A 21,130-nucleotide genomic window follows, 5' to 3' on the forward strand; every position below is an offset into this window, starting at 1 on the left:
AATGAGGTAACATAACATAACATAACATAACATAACATAACATAACATAACATAACATAACATAACATAACATAACATAACATATCATAACATAACATAACATAACATAACCCAACATATCATAACATAACATAACATGCTGTTCAAGCAAGGTAACGACGCATGAGTAAGATAACGACGCATTTTTTGGTGCGTGCAGCCGGCTACATAGAATTATAAGACGTTATCACGTCAAAAAATAATAATAACATTAAAACAACAGGTATTATTAACAAACTTGGTTTTATTTTAAATTCTTCAAGTAAATCAAATGAATAAAAATCAATAAGAAGGCATATGCAAATACAAATACGTGAATTTATATATGTACATATGCGCATATACATACATATATACGCTCACTTAAGTAGGAGAGAGCAAGATGTCGAACGTTGCCGTTCGTTTGCTTTGTGTGCAATGTAACGACATGTGAGCAAGGTAACACTAATGAGCAAGGTAACGACATATGAGCAAGGTAACACTAATGAGCAAGGTAACAACGCATTTTTTCGTGCGTGCAGCCTGTTAACCCTCTAGTGCATATAACCGCCTACAGGCGGGCAACACTTAAAAGCAAAAAAAAAATAAACTAAAAACACGAAGTCCTTTTTTGTTTGTCATGCAGCTTACACGATTCATATTCTTCAGTTTACCCTTGATCGTGAAAGCTGCATGTGCTCATATTACAAAAATTTTGCAAGTGGAATTAAAAGAAGTGCTCAAATAACCGAAAAAAGTATTTTTCTGAGAAGGTGTTTTTGTGAGACTTCCTAAGAAGTGCCCTATTGGAATATTGAGTTAAAAAAATATTTGGTAAGTAGATTGAGAAGTGTAGAGTGAGATAAAGTACTCTCCAAGTTTTTTTTTTATGTGCATTGTGCCACTGTGTGCTTCACGCTGCAACCGTCTAAAAAAAACCGTTCAAAAAAAATGTTCAGTTATTTTGAACTTCCAGTTCACATATTATGCTGATTTATATTTTTTATCACTAGAAAAATGTCGCGGTGGGGACGCAAATGCAAATACGACTTGTCGAAGATGTCAGATGAGGAGTTCAACGACTTTATGGACTTTTGCGAAAACAGTGATGAGGAAATTGAAGGCGATGATTTCGATAGTGACAACGACGTGAATGATCCAGATTTTGTGGTCCCCAATCAAAATGATTCCTTTCTACAAGAAACAGGAAACAACATTTCTGTATCTGATCTTTCTCTTTCCCTTGCTGTACCAACTGGTCCACAAGAAAATCTAAAAAGCATGTTTGTACCGGTTTCACAAGGAGAAATTGAAATTACAGGAACAGACGAATTTTCGGGAAGGGGTATACCAACTTCCTCAGCGCACTTTGAATGCGATGTTGCTAATCTTCGAAACAATATGAAAGAGTTTCAAAACTTACTGTGGCGTAAAAATCATCTTCAAATAAATGTTGAAGAGTTGACGTTTCATAACCCGAATCTTGAAGAGTTTTTTCACTTAAAACCACCATATGACTGCTTCGCATACTTTTTTAATACAGAGCTATTGGAACTGATTTGTGACGAAACCAATCTCTATGCTCGTCAGAAGAAAATAAATTCAACTTTCGTCTGGACAGTGCAAGAAATACGAAAATATATTGGCATACTGATATTTATGTCTATATATCGTTTTCCGAATGTGCGATCATATTGGGGCAGACATTCTTTTCAACCAATAAAAAATGCCATGCCAGTATTGTCCGTTTGTCAAGAAACATACCAGACTTTTCAAACCACATAGTGTATTTCGATAATTACTTTACGTCGCTTGGACTATTGGTTTACCTTCGAAGTCGTGGAATTTATTCGCTTGGAACTTTTCGAGCCAACCGTGTGAAAAACTGTAAACTATCTACCGATGAACAGCTAGTGGTGAAAAAAGCCCCTCGTGGATATTCGGAGGAATTCGTTGCCACCGCATTTGGAGTAGATATTTCTACTGTTGTTTGGAAGGACAGCAAACCAGTTCGTTTAGCGTCAACATATGCAGGTGTGCAGCAATTAGCTCGAATAATCCGAGCGACCGAAACACATTGTCCCGTCGCTATAACCGCAATAGAAAACAGTATGAATATGTGAGCTGTCCAAACATTGTCAAAGAATACAACCGGCACATGGGCGGAGTAGACTTGATGGACAGTCTAATTGGTCGCTACAAAATTCGCATGAAGACTGGTAAATGGCCATCTCGTATATTTCACCATGTTATCGACTTGGCAATAGTGAATGCTTACGTTTTATACCATCGCATCAATCGGGAAAAACATCAGCGTGTCAAGCTTCCACGATTTCGGGAAGAAATCGCCGAAACTCTCCTGCTCATATCGGAAACGAAAAAATTAGGTCGCCCCACTACTGCAGAAAAACAAGCCGAAGAAGTACCAAAGGGAAGCAAGTTACTGTGCCTACCACCACGCAATATAAGGTATGATTGTCTCAATCATTGGCCAAATTTCTGCGATAAAAGTAGTAAACGTCAATGTCGTAACAAGCCATGTAAATCGGAGACTCAGGTTTATTGCGAAAAATGCAACATAAAGTGGTATCTGTCTGTCAAAAAATCATTTTTTAAGGAATTTCATGCTGAATAAAGGACATTTTTGAAGATATGATGGGAAGTTATTTCTAAGTAAATGTATATGTACATATATTCGTTCTTCTTAGACTTTGAACCAAACTTAACAATTTGTATACTATTTTATATATTACTTAAATTTTTATAAATAAACGTTTTCTGTTTACTTGTTTAAGTGGTATTGTATTTTCAGTAATTTTTTTTTAAGCTACCTGCATAAGACCGTCCAGAGGCGGGGTGCTAATTTCCAGGGCCACAGAGCGAATTCGGGTCGTACAAATAAAAATAATATTATATTTGTGTTTTATGGCCTCTAATTAGTACAAAACATAATTTTATTATAAAAAATCTTTTCTATGCACTAGAGGGTTAAATCGAATTATAAGACGTTATCACGTCAAAAGGATAATCTAGTGATATGTGAACGTATTATTACGCCCTTGATTTGGTGATGCCTAATTTTGTTATCGAACACAACTATTATTATACGAACACACATACACAGCATAACTAACTGCTTTCTTATACTCAATAGGTTTTATTACATATTTTTCTATGTCCTATATCAAAGCACATTAAACAGGTAGCAGCAGCAGGGTTGCAATTTTTATTTTTTTCTATTTATTTTTTACACGACCAAGGCTAAAACAAAATTAATTGGCTTTGTTGTTTTTAGTTTACTTAGATATCTAAGTATAAACATAAAATCATCATTAGCCCTAGGCATTGGGAATTTATTTGTTATTTGCTGGTTGGCTGCTTACGGATCTACTACTAATTTGATTCGTTGATATTTCCACTAAATTTGATTCGTAATCACAAGAAAAAATCTTCTTGTCTCAACATGACAGTTTTCAAAACCTGTTTACTTTGACTTTTCGACCTTTACTAAGACTTCTGGTTCTAGTTCCCCCAAAAACTTAAAAGCCGTTACGCTCTTCTGAAAGACTTCTAACTTTTTCTTAATTTTGATCTTTCACCGAGATTCGAACTGACGTTCTCTCTCTGAATTCCGAATGGTAGTCACGCACCAACCCATTGGTCCACGACGACCGCTTAATTGTATACTTAATTTAAAAAGTCTCCTATTTATTTAAATACATAGTTATAATTTTTTTTTTATTTAAAGTCACCTGTACAAAAATTCCGTAGGCCTTTCTCTCAAATCCACTCAGTAATGCATTTTTGTTTTGCACCATATACAGAGATTTTTGAGCATATGTTAGTAAACAATTTTACTTTCGCTTTGCTCTCAGAGCTTTGTTACCAACAATGAGAGCTAGAGAAACATAACACCACCAAAGCGGCACATAATAAACAGGCATGCAAAGGGTAGTTTTCGCGCATCTCCCGCACACTAGGGATGTGACCTCGAGTCGAAAAAATCGATCATTTAATAATCGATTTTTTTCGTTTCAAGATAAATCGATTTATAAAAAATCGATTTTTGAGGGAATAATCGATTTTTGTGGATATTTCGATTTTTTTATACGAAAAATGCATATTTGATATATAAGTATGAAAAAATATCTAAAAGGACGACTTTAAGATTATAAATATATTACATATTCAAATTAATGATACATATATACATTTTTTAGTACTCTTAAATATTTTATTGCAGTAAAAATAATACAAAACTATAAGAGTACAAAATATAGCAATATAACAAACAAAACTAAGAAAATAAAAGAAAGCTATCTTCAAGCTTTTAGTTTAAGTAATAAAAAAATTCAATTAAATAATTGCCACAAATGTTTTGTATCAATTAACATTCGACTAGAATCAAAATAAAATTAAACGATTAATTTAAGTATTAAATATAACGAGAATTGTTGGGTATGAACATTAAAAAAGAAAAGGAAGCTTCCTCCAAACCTCAAATCAAAATTTATCAGAAACTTAAAAAATTATTGCCATAAATCTTCAGTCAAAGAGTTTAAAAATAATAGTTTTGGTAGTCGCTTTCCTAAAATACGGTTTCGAGTTTTTCTGACAATATTCCCAGCCTTCGAAAATAATCTTTCAGCTGGTGCAGAAGTGGCCATCACTGAGAGGTGTTTCAAAGCTAAGTCTGTTAATTTTGGAAAAGTTCCCTCAGAACTTCTCCATACATCGAGAGGGTCTACTTTAAGATTTGATAATGGCGCTGCGATATATAAATCTATCTCTGTATTTTTTGTCATTGACGTATTAGCAGCCATTATTTTGTTATGGTGTACCTGCCATATATCTTGATCGTCGCTGGCAACTTGTGATGAAACAGATGATTCAAAATCGGTCACCAGTATAGTATCATCATTCCTAGTATTTAAACTTAGGCATCGGTTGGTATAATTAATTGTTTTTGACAAAGATAATGGCTCATCTAAATGAATTTTTTTGAATCTAGGATCCAAAAACGTTGCGACTGAGAAAAGGTGAACTTTCTGTATGTTTTCAAATCTTTTTTTTAGTTCTGTTTGCAATGAATATTTGAATTGATTGGCCAAATCACTGGTTATCGGTATAGCGTCTAACAAAGTTCTCAAGCACTTGATAATAGGTATAGCTTTACTAGCTGTCACATATTTTTCAGCGCTCATTTCTTCGGTAACATTGTGAAAAGGCTTTAAAACTTTTCCAATTTCTTTGAGCACAACGATTTCGTTTGCTTGAAGCATTTGGGGTGCATTCGGATGGTTTATTAAAATAGATCCAATTGTGCTGCTCATTAACACAAAACGTTCAATCATAAATAATTGTGAGTTCCATCTTGTAGACACATCTCCGACCAAATGCTTCAATTTTCCTTCAACAACGCTTTCCTGCATTTGCATCTGTCGCAATTCTTCAGCGCCTACACCACTTTGGTGGAACCAAGTTACGATTTTTCGTACTTTATCCAAAAAAAGTTTAACATCAGAGGAACTCACAGAATTTTCAACTACTAGATTCAACGTATGTGCTAGGCATCGAATATGTTTTGCTCTGCCGAAAGTAATCTCAATAGCTTTAACCATGTTAGCGCCATTGTCTGTAGTAACACTCACAATTTTGTCATGCGACAAACCCCAATCTTCACAAACATTAAGAACCATCTCCGATAAATATTCGCCTGTATGATTGTCATGAAGCAGTTCACATGCGATATTCACCGATTTCATTTCAAAATTTTCTAATATATAAAGTGAACAGTCACGCCTAAAAAACTTCTTAACTGCATATCCTTCCATTCATCTATTGTAAGATAGACGTTTTTAACAGACCGTAATTTTTGTTTAATAAGGGTCTTTTTTTCGTCATATTTAGTATCAATGAGATCTGTGATAGTTTTACGACATGGAACCTTGTACAAAGGAACGATAGTTTTCATTAGCTTTTTGAATCCTGTTCCTTCCACCATATTGTAAGGAAGACTGTCCCGGCATATCATTTCTGCGATGCTGTTTGTTATTTGTTTATTTTTTTCTCCATCTGAGGCATATGCTGAAATTCTTGAAAAAGCCGCTCCGATAGTTGATCTAGCCCGTTTTGGAGTTAACGACGAAGCCTCAGTGTCTGTCAATGGCGAATGCACCAATGAATCATTATGCCTCAAATTGGTAGTATCCTGGACATCAACTTCATGTGAATTCTGCGGTGATAAAAATAAAAACAAAATATAATTTAAAATATTTTAAATAATAACTATTACATCAAATAATGAGTTTTACCTCGTCAGCTTTTAAGACATCAGAATGTTTTCTTTCCATGTGCTGTTTCAAGTTTGTAGTGTTATTGCATGTTTTTAACTCTTTTGGGCAGTATTTACATTTTGCGGTTGCATTTTCCTTCCTTATTGTAAAATACTTGCGCCAGCAGCTTCTGGGTGTTTTAGCAGCGGAAGACATTTTTATGGTTAAACCAATATTTATTTCGACACTTCAAAGCTTCCAAGAAATAAATAAAGGCAGGATCACAATTCATTACATATTTGTACGTAAAGATGGCACTGATTTTTATCGACTTGTTCACATTAGTTAGCTTACTTATCCATTTTATCATCCGTCGCACAGATGGCACTATTTACAAAAATCGATTTAAAATGTGTAATTCATATAATCGATTTATTAAAAATCGATTTTCGCCTTTAATAAAATCGACTACAAAAAATCGATAATAAGAAAAAAAATCGATTATTTTTTAACATCCCTACCGCACACCATATACATGTATGACTGTGCACTACGGCGTACCTGAACGAACTTTATTTACTACAACACGGCATCTTTGAGTGAGGTAGGGAAAGTGGATTCGAAAGTTTTGCTGTTTTAGTATTTTGAAATAAATTAGTGTGGACTTAAGGAGTTAGGGGTAGTAAGAATTTTCAAAACATTGGATTTTTTTGCATTTTCTCGAAGTATAAAATCTTAAAAATATTGTGTGAAAACCACTTCGTAGATTTCAATAAAATGTATACTGCTTTTGAAGAACATAAAAAACTCGTGCCCGATCGAAGGAATTTTTTTTCAAAAGTTTAGATTTTTTTTCAACAATTAATTGTCAGTTTTTTCTCGAATGTCTGAAAAATATTTCCTGAGGCCGCCATATTGTGAATTCAAAAAAAAAAAACAGCTTCGATCGGGCATAAGATTATCTATTAATAAAACTAATTTCTCTTGTCCGATTGATTTTAGATGAATCTCCAATGACTTGTGATGATCACCGCAAGGGACTTCTGGAGAATCGGGCTACACAAAACTGAATTGAGTAAAAAAAATATTTTGTCAAAAGTCAAGGAATATAAATGTTGTAACAAAACAGGTAGATGAAATAAAAATTAGTATCGTTCTCACGACAGTCGGTTCTATGCAGCCGGAACGTCCCAGATTTATATCCGGCCACGGATTGTTACATCAGCAGTATTCCCCGTTTCCCCATATGTTTTTTTTTTTTTTAATACTTTTATTTGCAATCTATTCCCATATGTAGGGAATATTTATGCTGTTAGAACAACAACAAAAATTGCGTATGTATTTCTTTCCTCGTTACCCTATTCTTAATCAGCACCAAAATTTAATATAAAATAAATTATTTTTTCCGAAAAATATGTATATATAGTACATGTATTCAATTATCTCCTATCATTGACAAATTTTTATTAAATTTCCACAAATTAATAAAACCCCTCGTTGAATTTATACATCATCGAAACATTTTTGTTTCCACTAAATCGTAATAGGTGTTATCGCCGCTATTCTGGCTGCAGCTGAAGCCTCATTCTTCTTGATAGCAATTTTCGCCACACCACTGGCGCATTCTGTCGAACCGCCCATCAAAACCAAAAATAAGCCATTATGTGCAACAGTCTGCCACAATTTTCCAATCCATTTATCAATCTTTCCCACCGTTTTTTCCGCTTTATCTAGTTGAAGTTCCTCTATATCTAATCGTAGATTAGCAATAGTCAGCGAGTGCTCCAATGCTACCTGACGTGCCTTGTTGATTGCACATTTATTCGAATCCACTTCGTATAGAGAAACACCTTTCAGTGTTTCGCGCGTTTTATTACCTTCAGCTTTTGATATGATTTCCTTCATTTGCTGCTGTAGCATACCATTTGTTATAATTGCAGTTCTTTTATCCCGCTGTGATGCGTGCGCGAGAAGATTATTCTTAATGCTATCTCCACTTGCCAAACTCAAAATTTCCTGTAAACGTTTCTTTTGAATCAGTATTTCATCGCCGTACTCTAAGCTGTTTGCCAATTTCATTTTCACCAGCTTTAAACTAGCCGTGCAATCCTCAACAGAATCGTGGCCTGTGAATGAAATGTGGAAACATTTTGATTTAAAAAATTAATTAAATACAAATATTCGTATGTATATTTTTGAGTTTATGGCCCGTTTAAGAAGCACATCTAAGAGTTCTTGAAGATGACTTTTGATTTAGTTGAAAAATCCGACAATTAAATAATCGCAATAATTTAAGTGGTTTACTTATTAACCGGCCTTGAGCTCACAAAATAAACACGAAATCTAAATATTTGGAGGCTATTAATTTTAATCAACTTAAATAAAAAATAATTGTAATAAACTTACCATCTGTGTTTCCTTGAATAGCCTCTTTCAAAAATGCCAAGGCAAGTGTTTGCAACTTTGCTTTTCTCCTACGTACACCGCTCAAATTAAAGCACATACTGGTATCAATCACATACGGATGCATCATTTTCATTGCATTCAAATCGAAATTCAGCGATTGACCGACCAAAATGGCATCCGGTGGTAGTAACTCTTTCACTTCGCGCTGTACGTCTTCTATGCTTTTAGTTACAGTTTTCAAGATTTCCCGCGTAATGCCTGAGTATGGAGTCAAATAGTCCACAATTTTATTTGTTGGCATTACTAGCGTTTCATAAACTGTTTCAAGTTGTTCATTTACGATTGAAATACGTGTCAGTTCATTATGTCCAATTACTGTGCGACACATTTCACAATCAACACCAAACATGGGACTATTGTCAGTAACAGGTTCATATTTGTCCTTGGTAAAGACGAAGTTTTTAAAACGTTCGCTAAGTTCGCCTCGCAATGGCATCGGATAACCCTCGTCTACCATCTGTAAAGCAGAGAGCAGAAGCTTTGTACGTGGAAATTTATCACCAGCGGGCAGATTACAGTTATTATTCTGCGTTTTTGAAGAATCGTGGCTAACGGGAAATATTGCTTTAACGAGTAAAGTAGGATCTTTAGTCATTTCCACAGCTGATTCTAGTGATCCATGTTCTTCAATTAGCTTTTGAGCCTGCACATTGGTTAGTGGCACCTGAGCTATTTCTTCTATAATTGACCCTTCTTTCTGTGGTGGTAACACAACCTCTAAGCGCGTCTGGAATATTTCTTTTGCTTGAGTGAATTTGCTCTCATTTGAAAGGTAGTGATATAGTGAAAGGCCCTCTAATATCAAAACAACACTATGGGAGAGTCGTAAGGGTTTTTCCAAGAAACACCAACGATCTGGAACACATGGTGACTTTTTACCAATCAGCGCCGACATTAGCAAATGTTGAATATCTGTAAGAAAAATTGGTGTGCGTTGGTCTTGCGGCATCTCTAGCAACGCGCGTTGGCCAAATTCGCGCAACCGCAATATTGGCACGGCTTCAATTTCTCTTTTACGTTGACGTAGTTGTCGTCGCAAGTCTTTATATTGTTCTTCAGTTAATTGCAACTCAATCCGCTGTTTTTCATCATTTGATTCTAGTGTTGATGACACCTGGGACGTATCACTGTCACTTCCACCAGTGCTGTTACTTTTATTAGGTTTAGAACGTTTTGTTGGTGGCTCATCTTCTGCGAGTGATTCTGTCACAGTTATGGGAGCTTGTTGATTTTTAGCTATCACTTTGGCTGGCTTCTTTTTATGTGTGACCTAAAAATAAAACGAAAATAACACTTGATTAGGCAACGTAGCTAAATGGAAACCTTTTTAAAACCATCTTCTGCGAGTGATTCTGTCGCAGTTGTGGGGGCTTTTTGATTTGTAGCTATCACTTTGGCTGGTTTCTTTTTATGTGTGACCGTACAATAAAACGAAAATAATAAGGCAACATATACTATATATATATATATATATATATAATTGGCGCTTACACCCTTTGTTGTGTGTTTGGGCGAGCACCTCCTTCTAGTGTGCGTCTTGATGTTGTTCCACAAATGGAGGAACAATTTTAAGCCGCCTCCGAACGGGAAATGATTTTTTATCAAGAGAAATATATTTGGAGGTTTTGCCATTGCTTGCCGAGGGGCGAATACAAACCTTTTTAAAACCATCATCGTCGTTGTGGGCATGACTTTCGTTTGCCTCAGCAGCTATCTGGACCACCGCATTTTCACGACGTTCATTGTCACTCAGTTGTACTAATTTTGCTAGAGCTAACAATTTCTGTTTCTTCTTCTCTTTACGTCTCTGTTGTTTAGTTGAAAATATTTCCATTGCTATTTTTTATACAAAATACCTTGCAAAATAAATACGTATCAATTAAATTTTCGTTATTGTTTAGGAAATTTCACGTGTTGAGAATTGAGAATTGACATTTTTGTCAATGAATCAATGCAGCGTTGCTTTTCTCATTGAGATGACAGTATATTTTTTAACGCGAGTCTATACAAGGTGGCATTGGTACAATAACTGTAGGTAGTGTTATATTGCTCGCGATTTTGATAACCGGCTGACGTCATCAGTTTGAATAATAAAAAAACAAATAAATAACAAAAAGGAAGAGAAATTACTTGTTTGTAAATATTAATTGAATGGCTTCTTAATATTGTAATCTGATGGTTTTCGACTTTTAAATTAAAAACACGAATGACTGCAAAGTGCCGCGTATTAAATTGTAAAAGGACGAATTATATAAATATCTTCAAATGTAGTTCTTTTGCGCTTTTTTCCCAAACACACAATTTTTCGTCCTTTTTTTTATATTATTCAACAATGACGTCGCAGCGAATTCGAAAGCCGCAATCTTGTATTCGATCATTCTTGAAAGTGGCGTTGTTTGATTCCATTCTGACAAAAATGATCACATTCAAAATGTTGAATTGAAAAAACATATAATAATAATATGTTATTTTGAAAATTAAAGCGCCAAAAAATGTTGCGATTTTTAGGGTTTTTTCTGAACTCAAATGCAATCAACATGTACTTCCCAGAAATATTTACAATCGAGAAATAATTGGAAATGTGTGCCCGCACCAAATTTACAAGAATGTAAAGTTTGTTCATATGGCATATAATTCGATACCTAAGTAATTCGCTAAGAAATTCGTGAATTACTCGATTTCTTCTCCTTGTTCTTTACTTTTCATTATTAATATTTTCTGTAAATATTGGGGATGGAGACAAAAATAAATTAATGCTAAGATTTTACTTTATTTTATAATTCTAATAAATTATAATAATAATACTTCATTTTATAACTCGCAGAATTAAAAAAAAAAATCTTTTGCTCGTCTCAAAATTATTTTTTAAAATTTAAATTTATTTTTGCAATAAATAATAGTTGCTAGAGGAAAGAGAGAAAATTATCATAAAAAATACCGGATTGGAAAACTTAAAAAAAAAAAAGCACGACGAGCAAATTTTTCTTTAACTTTTTGTATTTAAACTTTATTCTTCAAAACTGGGTTCTTTATTTATTTTTTGTATGATATATGATTGAGAACAGTTATTTTCATCATTGGCCAATTTTTGCAAGTAAAAATTTGTTCTAATATACATAAATTTACAATTTCTCCCAGAACGAAAATCCACTTTGCGCTCTCAATTTTCCATTTCTTGCAAGTTCTTTGGGTACACAAACTTCAAAGCTCTATAGTTAGTAGCAATTGGTACAAATAATCGCGTGCGAAAAAATTTGAAGTTTTGAAAGAATTAGTTCTGCTTACAAACTTATCTAGTAAAAAACAACTACAAGTATGTTGAGCATCACAGCGAAGGAAAAGAAAAAAACAAATCAGCTGGTCTACTGGTATCAATTTTATTAGTTCTGCCTTAAAATTACATAATTCGCCAAATAAAATTTTGAGAACAAACTACCTCATTTATAAGTATTTCAGTCAATTACCTTGAGAATTACGAAGAAATTGTTGTCCTCACTTTTTTATCCCAGAAGTTGGCTGTAAAACCAAAACGAAAGCGAAAACCGAAACAAAATTAACAAACGTTCAATAATAATCAGAAGTTAAATTTTAATAACAAAAGCAAAAAAAGATATTTTGAATTATTATTATGTCAAGGAAAGTTCTGAGCGTCTTAAGAATTGGGCAGGAGACCAAATTCTCATTTGAGTAACTGTTCCATCTCCATGAGGAGCAGTTGCAGCCATTGAAGCAAAAACATCTTCTAAGAACTGTGAAATTTTATCTGGAAGAAAATTAGTTATTTGAAAAGGTTATATGCACTGTGTATATTTTTATAGAATATTCTATTAGAAGCTGGTGTTACAAGCAGTTAATAAATACGCCTGGTTGTTTATATTTAAGGATGATAGCATACAAGGGTGAGCATTCCGAATTCGCTGTGCCGTCAAACCGCATGAATAAGTAAACAAACAAAAAAGTAAAGGAAATTATTTGTTTGTGAAGAGAAAAAGTAGGCGAAAGCAATAGAAACTACCAAACTACAAGAAACTCGGTTCCAGAGGGAGTCTCCTGGTCTCATACGCTGACGAATGCATGATAATGGCTTCGGGCAATGACATCGATGGTCTGTGCTCTAAAGTGAACAACTACCTCACCGACCTTTCTCGCTTTCTCACTGCGAGGAATCTTCAACTTTCCCCCGATGAATCCACGGCGACCCTCTTTACCACCTGGACAAAGGAGGTCAAAATGTCCCTCAGGGTAAAAGTCGATGACCCACCAATTCCGACGGTAAACAATACCAAAATTTTGGGTGTGACCTTTGACAGTTTGCTCTCCTTCTCAGCGCATACAACCGCAATTGCCACTAAGGTCCAAAATTGCAACAAGGTCCTCAAGTCGCTTACCGGCAGCTCTTGGGGCAAAGAAATAGAACTGTTGCTATTGACATTTAAGGCAATTGGTCGGCCGATTCTAAACTATGCTGCGCCTGTCTAGTCGCCTGGAACTAGTGACATGCAGTGGATTAAGCTACAGACTTGTTAAAATACTGCCATTCAGAGAGCGACCGGTTACCTCCTGAGGCCCTCTATTCAACACCTTCACAACCAGGCACAAATGCTCCCTGTAATGGAGCATAATAAACTACTCAGCAAGCAGTTCCTCCTAGGATGCTACCACTGGTTTCTCCCTTGCAGACACCTGCTTGAGTCACAACCGCCTCTTAGGCGCGTCAAGAGAAACCTTTTAAACTATACCGACGATATCCAGGACAAACCTCTTCACATGCCCCCTTAAGCCTACTCCTTTAACACCCCTTTCCCTCTGGACGCAACGTGTCGAAACATCATGTTTCCTGGGCCTACCTTTAGATGAGCCAGACGAAGACGACCGGTGATATACCCTACACTGACGGGGCTTCTATTACTGTTAAAATAACAACAAACTACGTTCCCACGACAGTCGGTTCTACGTAACCGGAACGACCTGGATTTATATCCGGCGAAGGAATGTTACTTCAGCTGCCTCGTATATGCACGGGGAATATTTATGCTGCTACAACAACAACAATCAAACACAGGAAATTATACACACACCCACATTTTTGCCATAGTGTCATCCGTATAAAAGCGCAAAACAACTGTATTTGGTGATTGTATATTCATTCATTCATCGTTTCCTCGACGGTCGATACTACGTTACCGAAACGACCTCGATTTATATCCGGTCAAGGACTGTCACTTCAGCAGCATTTCCCGTATGTAAATATGGGGAATGTTTATGCTGCTACAACAACAACAACAACTTTATATTCATTTGTGCTTTGACAATTTAAGACGCGGCACTTCGTTTTTATTAGTTTGTTTAGTTAAAATCTCACAAACTAAATATTACCAATCTATTTAAGAATTTTCACAAACAAGTAATTTTTATAGCTTTTGTTATTTCCTTTTATTTGTTTTGCATTATTTTAACTCATAACGTCAACCGGTTGCTAAAATTGCGAAAAATGAATTAACGGTTTTCGGATGACGCCGCCTTAAATATTCTATACATCGAGGTTACTGCCTGTGAACCACGAATAATAAATTCTGTGACCGTGACTGTGAATAACCCAGTTATTAAAAGAAATATTTACGAAATGTACATGTGGCAACGTTTGTTGTGACATTTCTGCGCAACTATCAAAAATATATCTTGGTCCAATTGCTTGTAATATTTTGCACTTGTATCGAATTATTTTATTGCATTCAAATTAAACATTGTTATTATTAAACATTTCGTGAATTAAAAAAACATATATTTGACTACATACGAGTGTTTTCGAACGTAGTATATGAAAAAAATTTGGTCATAAAGCAGAGAAGAAAACCACCCAGAAATCCGTGTATGCAAGAGGCAACAAAAGAAAGCGAGTGAATTGAGAAGAAAAACACTGAAAGCGAGAAAATACAATACGTTTTACACACTGTAGTCTAGTACATACCTATATGCGAAAAAACGTGAATTATACTTTGCCAACGTTTGCACATATTAAAATATACCATTTTGTTCCATAAGGCTGCTGCTCGAATAAACTATCAAGAGCAAAAAGTCAACATTGGTACTCAAGACCGTTTGTTATAAAGTGCCAGCGCCCATCAACAATCTTACCCAGCCCCCAAGTTAGACGCTGTTCACGTATTAGCGTATATACTTGTGGCAGTTGTGGAACGGTGCATGTCCGCAATTATGGCCAATACTTTGGAAGAACAACAAAGTTTACGTGAATGCGAGAACTACATTCAGGGGCATGGCATTCAACGTGTACTCAAAGATTGCATCGTTCAACTTTGTGTTAGTCGTCCTGAGAACCCCATTCAGTTCCTGCGTCAATATTTTCAGAAATTAGAAAAGGTAAATCTGAATTATGTTTTTCAATTTGACATTTCCTTGTTTATTGCTTTAAACATGATACGAAAAAGCACAGAAACAACACAGTGCTGGGTTGCGTTGGCGTCATTGTAAAGTCTGATTCATGAAAAATATAAAGCGGCAATAATGCGCACTTTTATAAAAAAATTGCGTATAAACTTGAAAGTGGTAGGTATTCGGATATTACTGTGTAAATCTGTACATTTTATGTGAAGTTCATGACTTGAGTTAAAATTAGGTAAAACAACTTTTGACTGAAATAGAGATTTGTGGCCAAAGCATTACTTGGTCGTGGGCATACTATATGCATACATACAGTGCGTTTAGTAAGCATGTATAGTATAGAGCCTTGCTTATTTATTTCTTAACTAATTAAACATTTTTTTTTATGAAAATGCTAATTCTTAAATCGAAATTCCGAACCCAGTGCACATTAAAAAAAACTCAACAAATATTCATGAAAATTCAAATATTTCACCAAGCCGTTTCTGCTCAGCCTATTAGCGTTGAGTTAAATATCACAACCACATAAGTTACGCATACTCATATACCATAGTTAAAAAATCAAGTTTTAATTTTTGAAAATTCACAGCGCTTAAACCATAAATTAAAAGAAAAGTACAGCATTAGTTGCTTAACAAAGGTATAGGCACAGATCTTTTATATGTTTAAAATTCAAAGATACACTTCAAAGTTAGTATTTCGTTGGAAGGCCTTTTTGTTTTAATACGGCTTTCAATCTATTCCACATTGAGTAATAGTTTTTTCGTAAATTTTTCGCCGATATTAAGCCATTCTTCTTTTAATGATGCTTTCAATTCAGGCTTAGTGGAAATCGCACATTTTCTGACTCGTCGTGCCAATTCCTCCCACAAGTGCTCAATAGCATTGAGGTACGGAGACTATGGAGGGCGTGGTAGAACATGTGCCGTGTGCTTAGTGCCATTGTTATGTTGAAATGTGAAGGAGCTTGGTAGATTCAACTTATCTGCACATTTTTGAGATTTTCTTTCAACATGTTTAAATAAACGGATTTGTCTATTAGACCTTCAATAAATACAAGCTCCCCGACACCTGCAGCAGAAATACAACCCCAACCAATTAATCCTTCCCCACCGTACTTCACACTTGGTGCTAGATTTTTTGCAGCGTAAGCTGTGTTACGTTTTCGTCACACAATTATGCGACCGTCTGAACAAAAAATATTAAATTTGCTTTCTTCTGAAAACAATACATTGTCTCAATAGCTAGGAGGCTGGTTTTGAAATTGTTTTGCATATGCCTACCTTTTCTTCTGGTTGGTTGCAGATATGAAGGGCTTGTACCTAGCCACACATTCTTTGTACTCAGCCTCGTCTAAGTGTTTTGACATGGACTTCTGCCAAAATTTTGTTTTAGCTTCGCCGCGATCTGGGTTGATGTAATTTTCGAATCATTTTTCACTTTTCGCACAATTTGCGATCGCTCTCGGTGTGTCAATTTGCGTGGACGACCACTTCGCTGCGAATTTGTGAAATTCGTTTGCCCTTTGAAGCGTTTAACCTTTGAAGCGAATGGTGAAATGGCTTCGATCCATCATTTCTGCGATCTCCGCAAGCGACTTTTCTTTTTATGTAAATACATTATTATTTTACGCTGTGATTCTGTGGTTTCCGTTCCTTTCTTTTGGCAAGACAAGTTGAAAAAGTTGACATCGACCTGGCTTTTTAAAATGACAAATTGAAGCCTTTCGTTTCTTTTTGTGTCTACAAGAGTGAGATTTTGAAATGAAAAATTTTGCTTACTTAAGTTATATTAACTTACATATACAAGTATACCATATAAAAAGAACCAACCGCTCCAATATATCGCAATTCTTTGTCTCATGGCATCGCTTTCAATTATTTTGCGTCTCGTTGGACGAATTCAATGTTTCTAAGACCACAATTGCGTTTGCGCAACTCGCCCAGAAATTTGAAGTATAACATTTGCCTCCTGTTTGTTTTTGCTTTCAAAATTGCCAAGTTCTTTGAAGTAATAAAAAAGGAAGACACCCTCGTTTTGGGTTCCATTACGTAATTCTTAATTTTGAATATTAAATATATAATACACACAGTTATTTGGAACAATACAATAAATTGAAACATTCTTTACGAAAAAATTTGTGAATTCAAAATCAAGGGCGTTATTGTCAACGTCTACACTTGGGTTTACGTTTTTTAGCGCAACGCCTCTTCTTTGGCCTTCGCTTGCGCCCACACCTTGATTTTCTCGATTTTCTGCGTCGTTTTTTTGCACATGGGTTCACTTTGGGACATACTACGCCACATTTTCCAAGGTATGGAATCAAGTTCATCGGTGCTTTATGCACAGGCACCATTGGGGATCGTCTTTTTTTCTTGGGTGCATAAAAGGCCTAAGGCAAATATGAGAATGGGTTATAATGAAAAAGCGAAATATAACATACACACCTCTTCTATAAACTGCGCCTTGTCCTCTTTGGGCATATTCTTCCACTCCTTGGCGCCGCGTCGAATAATTTCCACCGCAGGGAGATGACCATTGCGAAGGCGAAATTCACGTAGGAAATTTAAATATGGATTACGATGGAGCACTCCGTTGGGACTGGGACGTTGGCATTTTCCAGCTTTCGTTTTGTAAACTGTTGTTTTCGACACGCAATTCGCTTTATTCGCTGAGCGGGTCGATGCTTTTTTTTCAATCTCAATCATTTTTATGTGAAATCAATATTTCGCGCCAGTCGCCTTAATTTTATATTTAATACTATAATAAATATTTTTTTTTTTTGCACAAACGATTGATTTTGAATGAAATTTAATATTGAATTTGTAATGTTTGAAAAAATCAAAATTACATCTCTACGGTTACTACGTGATTGAAAAAATTCTATGTAGATCAAGGCACATTAAACAGGTAGCAGCAGTAGTGTAATGAATTTTATTTTTGCTTTTGGCCCCTAGAATCTCTAAATCTATAAACAAAGATTAACCCTTCACCTGAATTGGATAAAACGTAAGCAACATTTGACAATTTAGAGACCAAATGAATAGAAACAAATTAAAATCATAACCCTATTGCTGCTACCCACGATGGAGAGAATAACGGTGTGGTGCATATCATTGTGCGTCCATTTTCGTAACTTGATTTAGCTTTTTTTTGGTCTCTAGCCCATATGAATACTCCTCTGTGGCTTTAATTCGTAATATTTTAGTTTTTTTTAGTTTATAAAAAGGTTATAAAGGATAAGAAGAGTTGAGGGAAGAACATCCAATATTATTGCATAACCTCGAAAATATAAAAAAATGAGAACACAATTTTATAAGAATCAATAAACTTATAATAGCAGTGAAATATTCTCAGCATAAGCTTTAAATGCAAGAGTGGCCTTTATAAAGCTTTTTTTTTAATTATAATTTTTTTTTAACTTACAATTTTGGGCATGGGGAGCTAAGACACATATGTAATTGCTAGGTGACTATGGCCGGCTGCAAATAAACAAGAAAAAACAAAGGAACTGCTTAGCCTCTCACCAGAGGACATCTCGATAACCGGCCATTGGCTATTTGGCAGGCATTCCTGTAGAAGTAAGAGTTTTCTCCCATGAATTTTGTAGATGTTGTAGAGATGAGGAAGAGAAAGAACAGATGAGCAGTTTCTTTGCATTTGTCCAGCCGTAGCTAAAATCAGAGCACGAAGGAAAATAAACGAGGTTCCCGTGTCGCACAGTGGTATCGCAAAGGATCTGTAAGGTCTAAGTGAGTTGGTCATACATACCGACTACCACCATAACATAACCTAGTCTAAAATTTTGGTAGCTTTAAATTAAAAAAAAAAAGAAACAAATACCAAACTAAAAATGTTTGGCATTTTGGGTATAAAAAAGCACTAAATTTATTTCGAAGAGCAACTACACTAATGTGACGACACGTACTCAATACAGCTTAAATGAATCGAAATACGAAAAAGTAATGAAGGGCTAAATTCGGTCCGGACCCAACTTTATATACCTGCGCACATTTTAGTACAATTTATAATACATAAAGGTTGGGCGGAAGTTTTATTCGGTCTCAATAATATTTACATTCTGTCAAAGAAATATCGGGATTTGTTCATTTAAAAAGCGCGCGTTACACGTATGTATGTCTATAATTTTTTTGCTGGAATGTTGGTACAACTGTTCTCTGTAGTGTCGCAGAGTTTGAACGTGATCTATCAATTAGCTTGTTTTTGGCATTTAATTATATAATATCAGTCAACCGCATGTGTGGTCTGCGATTTTCAATATGGATAAAAATATCGAGCGAAGAATTTGTCTTCAATTTTGTGTTTTGAACGAGATTTCGTGTGCCGAATCATTGAAAATGTTGCAGAAAGCCTATGGCGACTGTGCTTTATCAAAAACACGGGTCTACGAGGGGTATAAGGCTTTTGCAGAGGTCCAAGAAGTCGTGGAAGGTTTGCGCCGATCTGATCACCCACCAAAGTCTTCAGCGGATGAAACCGTCGACAAAGTGAAGGAAATGGTATTGGAAAACCATAATTTAAGCTTGAGGGAGGTAGCGTGTCTGACGAATCAATTGGGCATGAGACACGTCGAGCAGCCGCCTCGTTCCAAGCGAGTTTAATTTCTTTCAAAAAGTTCATCGATAGAAGATGGCTGAAGACATGCTTGATCAAGTGAATTCGGACCCAACGTTTATCCAGCGCATCATAACGTCTCATCGACGTGGGTATGTGAGTTTGACATGCAAATCAGTCAACAGGCGGCTAAATGACGCTATCCACATGAGCCGAAACCCAAAAACCTTCGTCAAAATCGGCCAAAAGTGAAAGCCATGCTACTCGTTTTCTTTGATTATCATAGTGCTGTGCACTTGGAAATTCGTTCCAAATGGGTCTACGGTAAATAAAGAATATTATTTGGAAGTTATGCGACGTTTCAGAGAGATACTGCGAAGATTTCTGGATCTTTCCATGTTGGCGACGGCGAGTATCGCAGGTCCCGGCTACCTCTTCTGCGTTGGAAAGATCAGGTGGAAAAGGACTTGGCTGCACTTGGTGTGTCCAACTGGCGCTGGTTAGCACAAGAAAAAAAAAACGATTGGCGCGCTTTGTTAAACTAGGCCAAAATCGCTTAAGCAGTTATCGCGCCAATCAAGAAGAAGAAGTTGTGGAAAGGCAAAACGTGCGCTGCTTTGCGTCAAGAGTAATAATAATCCTGTTATCCACTTGTCAAAATCTAGGCTGTAATTTTTGTCTACGTCCACCATATTTTTTTGCAATTGCCAACACTGGGGATACAAGAATGTATGTTCAGATCTTAGCCACGTAAAGCTAGGCAGATAAGGAGTAAATGCTGGTTTCCTCGGTTTAGTCGAAATTACTCGTTCAATATCGTTTTTCCTCTTAGCTGAAGGCCCATCTTTTTTCTTGCTCCACGCTCGCTGATCTGACTCGAGACCCACCTGTTCATAAGAGTTGTTGCGATAGCTGCCCTACACAAGTGTGGCTAGGATACACTTAAAATCAGCCTTTCTGAACCCCAAATTTAGCTCCTTCAGATTATTCAAGGGCTTCAAAGACAGAAAAAATCTTTCGAGGAAGATAATTTTACCGATGTTGAAGTCAATTAGGTAATTTGAAGACATAGAAAAAAACTTTTTTCTGATCGTTTAACGACATAGTTGCCAATCGCACTTTTTCCTAGTGTTTGCGCACCTCCATCTTCAATCTTTCTTTTGTTCCTTTTGTTGGCCAAACATTGGAGCTTAGTGCAGTGTCTGTCAGAGTGTCTCACGAGTTGTATCTACAGGATACGTTCGAACGCAACTGTTGATGGCATTCCCATCAAACTTATAAAAGCGTTGGAAGACTGCAACTGTGCTTCGGATTGCTAAATCTTGAATGTAGTCCTTCTGTTCTTCGACCATTAGTAAGTAAGTTATAGGCTGTATCGCTCTTTCAAGGGTTTTTGA

General features: G+C 35.8%; 4 protein-coding genes across 4 annotated transcripts in view; 1 reads left to right on the forward strand and 3 right to left on the reverse strand.

Moving 5' to 3' along the window:
- Nucleotides 1-4,392: 4,392 nt before the first annotated feature.
- Nucleotides 4,393-6,313, reverse strand: LOC128860726 (E3 SUMO-protein ligase ZBED1-like). The gene has a single exon (XM_054098415.1). It carries the CDS (start codon nucleotides 5,850-5,852, stop codon nucleotides 4,548-4,550), a length of 1,305 nt encoding a protein of 434 aa, XP_053954390.1. The 5' UTR covers nucleotides 5,853-6,313; the 3' UTR covers nucleotides 4,393-4,547.
- Nucleotides 6,314-7,723: 1,410 nt separating this feature from the next.
- LOC128861409 (RNA exonuclease 5) lies at nucleotides 7,724-10,719 on the reverse strand. Its single transcript, XM_054099538.1, has 3 exons — nucleotides 10,417-10,719; nucleotides 8,700-10,029; nucleotides 7,724-8,419 (listed from the first exon to the last, which is right to left on the reverse strand). The coding sequence occupies exons 1-3, from the start codon at nucleotides 10,591-10,593 to the stop codon at nucleotides 7,827-7,829; spliced, it is 2,100 nt and encodes a 699-aa protein (XP_053955513.1). The 5' UTR covers nucleotides 10,594-10,719; the 3' UTR covers nucleotides 7,724-7,826.
- A 3,682-nt stretch (nucleotides 10,720-14,401) lies between these two features.
- Nucleotides 14,402-21,130, forward strand: part of LOC128861410 (cAMP-dependent protein kinase type I regulatory subunit) — a 93,260-nt gene continuing 86,531 nt past the window's right edge. The window contains exon 1 of the mRNA XM_054099539.1: nucleotides 14,402-15,137. Within this exon, the coding sequence (XP_053955514.1) occupies nucleotides 14,961-15,137 (177 nt within the window). The 5' untranslated portion in view covers nucleotides 14,402-14,960. The remainder of the gene's footprint in view (nucleotides 15,138-21,130) is intronic.
- On the reverse strand, nucleotides 17,294-17,962 carry LOC128861411 (uncharacterized). The gene is made up of 2 exons (XM_054099541.1): nucleotides 17,606-17,962; nucleotides 17,294-17,550 (listed from the first exon to the last, which is right to left on the reverse strand). Exons 1-2 carry the CDS (start codon nucleotides 17,864-17,866, stop codon nucleotides 17,326-17,328), a joined length of 486 nt encoding a protein of 161 aa, XP_053955516.1. The 5' UTR covers nucleotides 17,867-17,962; the 3' UTR covers nucleotides 17,294-17,325.

Source organism: Anastrepha ludens, chromosome 4 (genome assembly GCF_028408465.1).
Source record: "Anastrepha ludens isolate Willacy chromosome 4, idAnaLude1.1, whole genome shotgun sequence".
Taxonomy (NCBI): Eukaryota; Metazoa; Arthropoda; class Insecta; order Diptera; family Tephritidae; genus Anastrepha; species Anastrepha ludens.

What these genes read in the sequence shown, in the direction of transcription:
- LOC128860726 (XM_054098415.1), bottom strand. Translation starts at nt 5,852, where the DNA reads ATGGAAGGATATGCAGTTAAGAAGTTTTTTAGGCGTGACTGTTCACTT.
- LOC128861409 (XM_054099538.1), bottom strand. Translation starts at nt 10,593, where the DNA reads ATGGAAATATTTTCAACTAAACAACAGAGACGTAAAGAGAAGAAGAAA. An exon ending in ACGATGATGGTTTTAAAAAG is followed by an intron (nt 10,030 to 10,416) that starts GTTTGTATTCGC and finishes TTTTATTTTTAG; the next exon opens with GTCACACATAAAAAGAAGCC. An exon ending in TATTCAAGGAAACACAGATG is followed by an intron (nt 8,420 to 8,699) that starts GTAAGTTTATTA and finishes TTTCATTCACAG; the next exon opens with GCCACGATTCTGTTGAGGAT.
- LOC128861411 (XM_054099541.1), bottom strand. Translation starts at nt 17,866, where the DNA reads ATGATTGAGATTGAAAAAAAAGCATCGACCCGCTCAGCGAATAAAGCG. An exon ending in AGGCGCAGTTTATAGAAGAG is followed by an intron (nt 17,551 to 17,605) that starts GTGTGTATGTTA and finishes TATTTGCCTTAG; the next exon opens with GCCTTTTATGCACCCAAGAA.